The 11,809-nt window shown below is 40.4% G+C and overlaps 1 protein-coding gene across 4 annotated transcripts; it reads left to right on the top strand.

Moving 5' to 3' along the window:
• Positions 1–1,986: 1,986 nt before the first annotated feature.
• Positions 1,987–11,551, top strand: PTP4A1 (protein tyrosine phosphatase 4A1). Of its 4 annotated transcripts, none has more exons than XM_042939114.1 (6): positions 1,987–2,506; positions 6,006–6,550; positions 7,839–7,931; positions 8,260–8,390; positions 9,593–9,667; positions 10,114–11,551. In XM_042939114.1, exons 2-6 carry the CDS (start codon positions 6,446–6,448, stop codon positions 10,313–10,315), a joined length of 606 nt encoding a protein of 201 aa, XP_042795048.1. In that variant the 5' UTR covers positions 1,987–2,506; positions 6,006–6,445; the 3' UTR covers positions 10,316–11,551. The 4 variants fall into 4 exon arrangements, with proteins under 4 accessions (XP_042795048.1, XP_042795045.1, XP_042795047.1 ...); XM_042939111.1 differs by having other exon boundaries at positions 10,110–10,242; XM_042939113.1 differs by having other exon boundaries at positions 6,009–6,550; positions 10,110–10,242.
• The last annotated feature ends 258 nt before the right edge of the window (positions 11,552–11,809 follow it).

An 11,809-nucleotide genomic window follows, 5' to 3' on the forward strand; every position in this document is an offset into this window, starting at 1 on the left:
CAGGCCCATGACTACCCTGAGCAAGACCATATTTATATCTCGTTTAAAGTGTGTCCTTTCTCTCAACAGCAAAAGCTTTCTCTAGTTTTTCATCCTTGACCTATGTCCTTTTCAAAATAGAAGAAGGTGGTGCCTCATCTGAGAGGCTAAGACGTCGGGAAGCTGATTAATCCATTTGTGAGTTTGGGCCCGGCTTTTAGAGGTTGATGAACATAACTGACTGGATATTTCATGTCAGTACTACTTTCGGCAATTACAAGATGTGTGCCTTACGAGGCTCACAACTTGTATCACAAGTTTTGCAGGAAAACTGGCTAAGGCTGATTTGTCTCTGCTTACTATTTGTTGAATTTATATCTTGTCCAGCATATTCATTTTTTGAAAAGTCATTACATGAAAAACTTTCCACCATTTCAATTAGCATCACTGTGTTGACCACCTTTGAAGTGAGAATAGCTGATTGAATGTTTTTCAACTACACTATTGTACATGTTGGTCAAGTTTTGCATTTATTATGAAGTTAATTCTGCCCATGACATGTTGTTAATATTTTCTCATAGTGTGCATTAATATTTAAACTTTATTAAAAGTTTTTGCCATATACAAGTTTTTAATTTTTATATAATGAAAATCCTTTTCTGTGTGACTGAGTTCCCTGACCTACTTAGGAAGGTCCCTCACACCCCAAGATTTTTTTTAATACTCCTTTTTTTTTTTTTTTTTTTTTACATAACACTTTAAAATATTTACTTCTGTTACAGTGTATTTGTAAAAGGACATTATATATTTCTCAGCTCTGTAGTTTTCCTTGATTTAGATGGATTCAAAGTTTCCTAGGAGAGGAATTTCTTTAAAATGAAGATGATTTTATTTTTGCTTCGGTAAGAGCCTGGTCCAATTCCTTTTTTCAAAAGTGCTTACTTACTTTGTTTACAGCGTATATGTTTATAAGAATGTTGAATAAGTACCCAAGCACGGTCTCTGAATAGAAGTACTAATAAATCCTAAAATGGTGCACTACACTGACCGAGAACACAGTTTGATCCCTAAAGCCGTTTTCAATCTACTGCTCTGTGAAAACAGCAAACAAAAGGCCTCAGTGTTAGTAGAAAACCGAGTTCTTCAAAGCAGGTAAAAGTCCTGTTTAGTCCCTCCATAAAGTAGCGGAGAAAGGGTTTCCAGATTGTGACAAAGTTGCCCTTGTGTAACACAGAACAATTATAAAGCTTTACTTCTTAAGGGCCTAAATTATGAAAACAGTGGAACAACAGAACTGAAAATGAACAAGAAAGAAAGAAAGAAAGAAAGAAAGAAAGAAAGAAAGAAAGAAAGAAAGAAAGAAAGAAAGCTTTAGCTTTGACGCAAAGAATTACAGCAGTCCTTGACATAACCAAAGATTCTTAATTTTTAAAACGCTTCCTTCTAGCAGTGACTAACCTTTCATTATCTGTGACAACACATCAAGTGAGCAGCAGTACAAAGGATGCATGTGATTTCGAAATGCCACAACTGAGCCAACTGCAGTCGCCCGCGTGTGTAGTATGGAGGCGTGACCAAAAAAGACTATAGGAAGCATGGGGCTTTATCTGCCTCACAAGGTACTCTCCCAGTCTCCCCTAGCAGAAGTTTGCGAAGTTTCTCCCCGCTTGAAAGTGCCCCCGGCGACAAGTATCCACCTTGTCCGAGCCTAGGGCCGTGGCATTCAAGGTGTTGAGTCACTGGGTACAGCGGCCGTGCGACATAAATATTATTTGATGACGGAGATCGTAGTGGCGCAGGTGCCAAGGTAAACCGCTGACAAAGATGACTGTGGTTGGACTTATGGCAGAAGAAAGTAGGGTCGGGGCTAAGGCACGGTTCCAGCCCTAAAGGGATTGCATTTTAAGTTTGAGGCAACTTCAAAGCTCCCCATGTGACATCTGCGCACTCCTCGGCGATTTTAACTATGACAACCAGGGGTTCCGGCGTGATTCCTTACAGTCGATCGAAATCTTCTCCCGCTCCCATTCCTTCCCCACCCCAGACTTGGTCCACCCCTGAGTCCCTCCACTGCCCCTTCCCTCCCCCGCCCTAGAGATGCTACGACTCCAGCGCTTCGCCATTCATCAACCGGTTCACACCGGCAGCGGCCGCCGCGCGGTGACGTACGCAAGGGGCGGGTCTCCGCCCCCGCTCGTCGGCGCTCGGCCTGGGGCCCCCGGCCGTGATTGGTGGCCGGGAGTTCACACGTCGTGCCGGCTATAAAGGAGAGGGTTTGTGACGCAAGGGCGCCTCGGCGCGCGTATTGGCTCCCCGTACTGCGGGCCGGCTGGGCTACGCGCTCTCCTCGGAGCCGCTCACTGCATGGTAGAGTCTGGTGCCCCCGCCGCCGCCTGCAAAGCCGCCGCCGCCCCGCGAAGACCACCGCTACCCCCTGCCCTGCAGCCGCCGCCACCGCCTGTGTCGCCGCCGCCTCGGGACCGGCTGTATGATTAGGCCACAATCTTCAATGAGTAAACATATTCCTGTGAGTATCCGTCGCACAGCCGCCTCTGGGGCCGGGGCTCCACGGCCGGCCCCCCCATCCCCACCGTCGCCTTTGTTCGGAGCCCGGCGTCCGCTCCCCACCGCCCCAGCACGCAGTTCCGGTGGGTCCCTGGCAGGAGGGGTCCGGACTACGGGCCTGTGGACGGCCGGTGGGGCTGGCTGCGGGGAGGCGAACGCTGGGGTCCACGGGGCTGCGGAGTGGCGGTTGGCTGCCAGAGGCACCGGCTTCCTCATCCCCGCCGAGCCGGGGACGGTGGGGGCGGTGCGGCCGGGCCTGCGCGGCGGGCGGGGGCGGTTTCGGCCACCGCAGCAGGCCGGGCGGGGCGGCACAAAAGCCGCTTTGTGACCGCCGCCTCCGCCCTTGGCCCTCGGGTCTGGCGCGCCTGGCCGGGGCCCGGCGGGCTCCGCGGCGTCCCGAGTCCCCTTTGTTTGGCCGAAAGAGAGCGGCCCGCCTGGGAAGCGGGAGACGTGGCCCGGGGTGGGGCAAGGGCTGCGCGTGTCACTGCGGAGCCGGATACGGGGAGGGCGCGGCGGCGGGGTCGCCACCAGACCCGGGCCGGCGTGGAGTAGGCGGGGCAGCGGGCGAGGCTGATAACGGTCTCGACCGGGAGGTCTCCGGGCTCGCGGCCCGGAGCGGGACAGGAGCCTGGTGCAGCCACCCCTGTGCTCCGCGGCCCGACCGGCGCCTCAGACAAAATGGCCTCGGCGTCCGCGCCTGACTGAAGGCGCGGCGCGAACCCGTGATTGCGGCGCGGAGAGGGAGCGCCGCGGGCGGGCCCCGGCGCGCACGGCCGCGTGTGCTGAGCTGCGGCCATCGGGGGCTTTCCCCGAGCTGCAGCCTTACGGGGGCTAGTGCGAGGCTCTGCTAGGTGAGGACACCGACTCCCTGCCCCGCCCTGCTCCCTCAGTCTCCACCTGGTAATTCGAGCTGTTCCGGATTTAACGCCCCACTTCGGGCTCTGGATAATGGGAACAAGTCGAGTCTTGTCCTTTCTCTGGGACAAGTCGGTGGAGAAATGGTCTGGGTCTGAGCGCCTTGGAAACTGCCAGGACTACTGTTGCACTGAAGCGAAGGAGTCCACGGCCGGGCACCAGTATGCACTTTCCCTGCCAATCTTTGGGGCCCTGGATGGCGCCTTTTAATAGGGGACTATTTAGAACTGTTCCTGAAATCCTTGGTGTAATGTGTTGTTGCCTGCTTTTGGCTTGTGGCAACGGCAGGCAACCAGAGCCAGAATTCTGAGGTTTATCTTCTGTCGGTGGAAGCCTTCTGCCATTCCAAGAGTATTAAGTTGTTATTTGCACTGTAGTTGGAACCGTCGACCTGCTTGGGATCCAGATTCTGAGGCAATGCTTCCTGTTATTCTTTTTATATGAATTTTGTTTGATGGCAGTAAATCGGTTGAAAACCAAAAAGCTAGATCATTCCCATGCATTTCACATACGCTCTGTACCAGGTGCGTTACCTAAGATACAAGTAGATCTGAAACAAACTTTCCAACGAACTACTGGACAAAGTGGTCCTGCAGATTAATTGCTTTGACTGCAGTCTGACAGACCAACTTAAGCTTCTGCACAGAAATTGCTCTCTTCCCTCTGTGTATATTATTGTGATTATATGCACTGCTAGGTGGAAGGGGAAAGACATTCCTTGGTATTTCTGAGCAGCCTATTGTGGATAGTTTCTCCTGTGGAAAGGAAATTGGTAATGAGGAAATGTCTTAGGCAGTAAGGAAAGGTGTTAGGTAGTTGTGGTCACTGCTATTTTGGTGGAAGTTCCCCCCCAGCCACTGGATGGCTCCACTAAGTGAATTATTTCTGTTGCTTTCTTTGCTCCCTGATGAAAGTTGCTTATATGAAGAGATGTGTCCAGACTCAGCTGTGACAAGAATTTTAGCTGTTAAATGTGGAGATCATGATGTGAAATACTGTCTTACATACTTGCTTTCAGTTGACAAAAGAGTATCTGGAAATCAGAATACCGAACTACACGAGCCATTGCACTTAACACTTTACAAAGATTCTTAAATTCCTTGTATGTCATGGAAAAGCTGCCAGAATCACTTTTTTTTTTTCAATTCTAAGGAAATAATATTTAGGATTTGAGGAAAACATATAATTGAAATTATTTTCCAGATTACTGCAGTCTGTGTTTGCTGTAGTAGAGCAAAGTCCTTAATGGTAGTCACTAATGTTTTAACCCAGCTAGCAAATAGGTGAAGGAATAACCTCTGAGGGCTCATTTAAACAAATTTGGAATAATGAAAGTCCTCTTTCTTCTGGGACAATCTTGTAAGAAATGACTCCTGAGGCTAGTTCCTTTGTTTTGACAGAAAAAATGAACTGGGTTTTTGACTTGATGTTTCAATGATTTGCCATATGTGAATTCTTCAAAATGTAGCAAAGTTATTCTGGAGCCTATAACTGGCATGGTGCAAAATGCTATTTAAAGTTGCAAAATGAAAATAGATAGATTGAATTTGATTTTAAGCCTTTTAAATGTTTAAATTTAGGGGAATCTTTTATTCTTAAAAGAATACATTTTATTGGGTAATTTGCCTTTGGAAATACATATAAAGTGTTTGAGGCAGTGCCTGGTACTTGGTGCTTTTATTAACCTATGAATTTTTCTTATTCCTGTCGTTACTCCTAAGCACACACGCAAACACAAGTCTTTTTTTTTTTTTTTTTAATAAATGTATATCCTTATGATACTTCATATAATAAGTTGATTGACTTTCAAAGACTCAGATAAGGAAAATCTGTTGAAAGGGAATTATTAGGTTGCTAAGAATCAAATGAGATAGTGTATCTGGAAGAATTTGAAAACTAGTTTCTGTTTTTCCTCTTAAGAACATATTGGTTGAGGGGAGCTGGGCTGGGCTGGCTATGTCAGTTGAACATGTGACTCTTGATCCTTAGGATTGTAAGTTTGAGCCCCATGTTGGTTGCAGAGATTACTTTAAAAATAAAGGTTAAAATACATACACACACACACACACACACACACACAGGTTGAGTCTTTAGAGGAGTAAGTAAACTATGCAAGAACTAACAGCTTCCAAACTTTTCATGAAATTTACAATATGTAAAAATATTTTATTAGTTGGAAAACTCTACATAGAAAGCTGTTCGTAGGTAGAGCTTATAACAGTGTAAAGCCAATAACTATTTAAAATGAATAATTAATTGAAAAATACATGTAAGTGATATTGACCAAAGGTAACAGTGGTATTTGAGGGTTTTCTGTTTTAGGGCAGTAATTTCAATTTAAAGTAATCTACTTGTGAATGCTTGTTTTATGGTTATTGCTTTAATCTGTAATCACTCTTATATTTTTGTATTTTCAGTAAAAGTTGAAGAGGTGGGTTGGGCCCATATTTGAAGATAGTTGTGCACTTAAATACTACAAAAGTGTAACATATTCCTTTGAATTAGAAAACAATTTTTTTTCCTCTCTCTTTTTTTGTTTTAAACAGCAGTTCTGTGGTGTTCTTGGTCACACATTTATGGAGTTTCTGAAGGGCAGTGGAGATTACTGCCAGGCACAGCACGACCTCTATGCAGACAAGTGAACTGTAGAAATTCATTACTACTCCACCAAGAAGCCCCCATAAGAGTGGTTAACCTGGACACAGAGTGTTGAATTGAAATCCACAGAGCATTTTACAAGAGTTCTGACCTGGATGGGGTAAACCTCAGTGCACTTCCTTTCTATTGCCTCAGTATTACTGGATTGAAGAATTGCTGCTTCTTGTTAGGAGGTTCATTTCATTTCCCATTACTCCCAACTTCATACTCAAAGCACTGAGAATTTCAAGTGGAGTATATCGAAGTAGACTCAGTTTCTTTGCATCATTTCTGTTTCAATTATTAAAATTCTTTCATAACCTTATTGAGTGTTTTTAACAAAATTAACATGGCTCGAATGAACCGCCCAGCTCCTGTGGAAGTCACATACAAGAACATGAGATTTCTCATTACACACAATCCAACCAATGCGACCTTAAACAAATTTATAGAGGTAAGGTTTGATACTCTTATATTGATTACAGTTTGGTGGTGGGACTTTTTATCTAACAAAATATTAGTTTAGAAAATTTGTGTTTGGAGCGGGGCGCCTGGGTGACTCAATCGGTTAAGTGTCCGACTTCCACTTAGGTCATGATCTCACAATTTGTGAGTTCGAGGGCCCTGTCAGGCTCTGTGCTGACAGCTCAGAGCCTGGAACCTACTTCGGATTCTGTGCCTCCCTCTCTCTGTGCCCCTCCCCCACTTGCACTCTGTGTCTCTCTCTCTCTCTCTCTCTCTCTCTCTTTTAAAAATAAATAAATGTTAAAAAGAAAGAAAATTTCTGTTGGTATAACTGCAGTTCAATTCCCAGAAATGAAATATCAGGTTTTTCCCTTTAGGTTATTTTATACATCTCAAGAAGGACATGTACTTGAATTAGTTTGGATTTATAATAAGATAATTTAGTTGTTCATGCCTCACAGTTTGCTTATTTAAATTTCTGTGAGGGCGGTGTAACAGTATGGTTTTCACAAGAAATTTATAGGAGGAAGGCTACCACTTAGACATTTTTCATGTATCTGCTTAGCCTAATGACTAATATCATAACCAAAGTTAGCTTATGTTTTGGACCCTATTTGATGCTTAGAAGCCAATTTTTAGCTACCAATTATAATTAGTAATAATGGATTATGAGTCTTATACCCTGTAGTTTTAAATGATGTTGGTTTTTTTACACTGTAGTTTCAGGATTTTAGAGTCTTTGAATTTACTTCTAAGGTTCTAAATTACAGTATGTACTGCAAATGAGCAAAAGTTTAAGGAACTAATGTAATCATGTCAGGTCAGATTACTTATAGTCATGAGTGATTCCTTTGGGTTCTATTTTATTTATCTTTGTCCCTGAATTGCTTCTAATCCTCTTTTGGTAGTACTTTATCTCCATCTAGCTTGTGTTACCATAACTATAAACAACTTCCATGTATGAAGGGCCATAGGATTTTTTTTTAACGTCTCATTTGTTAAAAATATGTGATGTTTAGTATTTCCCCTTTTTTATGCTGCTCTGGTATTGTCACTTAAAACAAGATTTCACTTCCCAGAGTTTAGTCATGAAAGTGGATGGGTATGAAAAAATGATACATTGATTTATTTCACTTCCCTATTAAACATACCTAGGTTATATCAGTGATTCCATGAATGAATTTCTGTTAACTAGCAATACCTGTTGGACAGTTGGTGAGCAATAGTAACATTGTTGTAAAGACTTATTAAGTGTGTTTTATGTATGTTTTATCCAGGAACTTAAGAAGTATGGTGTTACCACAATAGTAAGAGTATGTGAAGCAACTTATGACACTACTCTTGTAGAGAAAGAAGGCATCCATGTTCTCGTAAGTATATAATAGTTCCTATGTGTTTATGGTACTATGCTACAAAAAAAAATGACCGACTTCAAAATGCCTAATTTTTTTAAGTTATTACAAGAGAATGCATTATCTTAATTTTTAAGTAAAGGTGAAAGCTAAGTAAAGCTTTGAAGTAATGAGATCTTTATAAAGATTCAGCATTTATTTGCATTTCATTGACAGTAGGGTTTCATAAAACACATGTTTAGACATATTAAAATGTTTCTGAAGACATTGGAGTATTAGAAACTAGAATTACTAGTTTGGTATTTTATTAAAAAATCTAAACTGTTTAAATATTCTTTTGACTTAGGATTGGCCTTTTGATGATGGTGCACCACCATCCAACCAGATTGTTGATGACTGGTTAAGTCTTGTAAAAATTAAGTTTCGTGAAGAACCTGGTTGTTGTATTGCTGTTCATTGTGTTGCAGGTCTTGGGAGGTAAGAGAATTTCTTAAATCCGTTTGATGGTATTGGTCTTAATTCTAGTAAAAACTTGATTTTGATTCCAGTAAAGACTCCGTTATCATTTTTTGAGTCATTTTGCTTTGTTACGTTACATATTAAAACTAAATTAAAAAGTAGGTGGGGGTGTCTGGGTGACTCAGTTGGTTAAGCACCCAACGTCAGCTCAAGTTTGTGGGTTCAAGCCCTGCATTGGGCTCTGAACTGACAGCTCGGAGCCTAGAGCCTGCTTTGGATTCTGTGTCTCCCTCTTTTCTCTGCCCCTTCCCTGCTCATGCTCTGTCTCTCTCTGTCTTAAATAAATAAACATTTTTTTTTTAATTTTTTAAAAAAGGTAAATGAATGTAACTATAATGTATTCCAGTACATTATTCCAGTCTGGAACTAACAGACGCTATAGTTGTAATTTACACTTGTCTCTGTGGGCACAATTATTTACAGAGTTAATCGTGTGTGCTAGGTTATATCAATGGTATTAGAGTCATGGTCCAAACTCATTGCGAAAAAGAACTATGAATCGTTTCTAAGGTAATTCGCATTGCATATGGTGTGCTTTTGATAGAGTGCTTGATCCTGAATTCTGATTCAATGAGAACTCCTTACCCAGTAATACCAAAATATTCATGTCCAGATTTGTGCATCACTACCACTGCCCTCCATGCCATCCACCAAAAAAAAAGTTCTATTCTAGTGGAGGGAAGTAAAATGAACACTGATGGCCCAGTGATTGGGGGGCAGGGGGGTTAAAGCAAACATTTGCAGAAGATCTTTAGGAGAGGAGTTTGTGACCTTTAAAAACAATTTTTTTTTTTTTTTTTTTTTAACGGAACATACTTTTCACTGCTTGGAATTCAGGAAAAAATTGTCTGCATTTATCAAGATTTACCCTCCTAAATTTTTTCAAAATTGCCCTCCAATAATACAAATCTTAATTTCTAGACTTATTTGCAACAGTTCAAGGCATATTTCATTTTTGGTTCCAGGTAAAAATCTGGGTTTGGTAGGAAAATGCTGATACTTTATTAATTTTTTAACATGAAGTCAAGATTTATTATAAGGTATTACATAGGAAGGGTAGTAAATTATAGTACTTTTGGATTGGGGAATATTTGGAGTATTGAATTTCCTAGGATTTGATTTTTTTTTTAAGTGATTTACCAAAATTCTTACCTTACCAGAGCTCCAGTGCTTGTTGCCCTAGCGTTAATTGAAGGTGGAATGAAATATGAAGATGCAGTACAGTTCATAAGACAGTAAGTGTGTAATGAATTTTTTTTCATCATTGTTAGTGAGTTTAATTATATTACAATTTTTCCCCCACGGTCCACCTAACCATTAAGTTCATTTTTAAGACAGTATTAAAGCCAGGAAATAAAGATCTTACCTTTTTTGAATTTCATGTAATTGCTCATATTACAGAGGTTCTAATCCAATAAATTTGTCTTTTCTTGCACCTCATGTAAATGGATATATAAATTTTGACTTTTGTAACTAAACACCCAAGATTTTGAACTTTACTACCCTTTTTTCATTTACACATGTATGCCTATCCATATTTCTGCATTAAGTCACAACATACTAATCAAAAGATTAATTGCCACAAGAGAGATAATAATTAATTGCCTATAACATGGTAAATGGAAATACAGAGGGATTTTGCTTTAGTTGCTTCATCTTTTGTTTTTCTCCATCCAGAAAGCGGCGTGGAGCTTTTAACAGCAAGCAACTTTTGTATTTGGAGAAATACCGTCCTAAAATGCGGCTGCGCTTCAAAGACTCCAATGGTCATAGAAACAACTGTTGCATTCAATAAAACTGGGGTGCCTGATGTCATTGCCTTGGAAGTGGAACTTGAAACAGGACCTAATTTGTCATACATATTAGCCAACATGTTGGCTTAGTGAATAAGTCTAATGAAGCTTCCATAGGAGTATTGGAAAGCAGTTTTATCAGGCCACAAGTTTGATGGAATTGCAACCTCCATGCTTGGGTTACGATCAACCTGTTTTGGACACTTAGCAAAAGATTCTTGCTGTTCAGCATTTAAAATGTGCTTATCACTTGTACCAATTGACCTTTCCTAAAATCATGCAGTATTGAGTTATGTCTTTAAATCTATTCCCATGCCAGAATCTTATCAATATATATGAAATTTAGAAAGATTAGGTGCCAAAATACCCAGCACAATACTTGTATATTTTTAGTGTTATACAGAACTAAAATCCCAGGAACTATGAACACTCTGGACCTTATGTGGTTTATTCCTTCAGTCATTTCAAACATAGAAATTAGGGCCTATATGGTTATTTGCCTGCTCACTTTATGTTTACATCTCCCACATTTGTACCAGTATACATCAGGTTTGCTCAACCTTTTTTTTTTTTTGGATTTTTACCAAGTCTTAACAATGATTGTTTCATGTCTTTCTACAAATTTTATTTTGTGCTGTTAAGGAAAACCTCCATTTTGAAAATCTACATTGTACAGAAGCACATGTCTTTAATGTCTCCAGACAAAAAAAGCCTTACAGTTAATTTTAATGTTTGCACTTTGGGGTGCAACTTACAGGGAGGGCCTGAAAAAAAGAATGGGAGGGGGCTATTAAGTATTTTTAGTAAAATGTTGCCTTTGTCTTGTGCAGAACATGTAGAATATGCTCTTTAATTTAGTAAATATTTTTTTAAAAGGTAGAGATGCTTTGTTATTGTAGCTAAAACAATTCTTAATCATAAAATTTCTGAAATTCTTGTATTTTTTTTCTTATCTGAAGTTGTTTACCAACTTATTTTTGTTTGAAGTGTGATTTTTTTTCCTTCTCTTCCCAACCTCTCTTGCAAAAAAAAAAAAAAAAAAAAAAGTGGGTTTCTGCTAATGAATTGAGCAGACATCTAATATTTTATATGCCTTTTGAGCTGTGTAACTTAATATTTGGATACTTGATAATTTGTTTTATTATGTAATTGATAAAATGGTGATGTGTATTAATGTTAGTTCAACCATATATTTATACTGTCTGGGAATGTGTGGTTATAGTTCTGTGGGAGAAATAATTTGTCAGTGTTCACCAGCTTGTAAAAATCTAGTGCGAGAGCTTAAACATCTAAATAAATAATGAAATGCATTTATCATCATTGAAATTGTTTGGCTTAAAGTTAACTTATTTTGTAGAAAATGATATAAATGAAGTATGCTTCACTTAGTGCCATTTGAAGTATGTCCTCTTTTTTTATTCCTTTAACAAATGAAGGATTAAATGAAGTTGACATTTAGTAAGCTCTTTATAGATACAATTTGTTAAGGTCGTGAGAACTGCTTAATATTAAAAAATACTTTCCATTATAGACTTTCTTTTTTACAGGCTTAGTACACTGCCAACCAGTGTGCTATCCTGAATT

This window comes from Panthera leo, chromosome B2 (genome assembly GCF_018350215.1).
Source record: "Panthera leo isolate Ple1 chromosome B2, P.leo_Ple1_pat1.1, whole genome shotgun sequence".
Classification (NCBI taxonomy): domain Eukaryota; kingdom Metazoa; phylum Chordata; class Mammalia; order Carnivora; family Felidae; genus Panthera; species Panthera leo.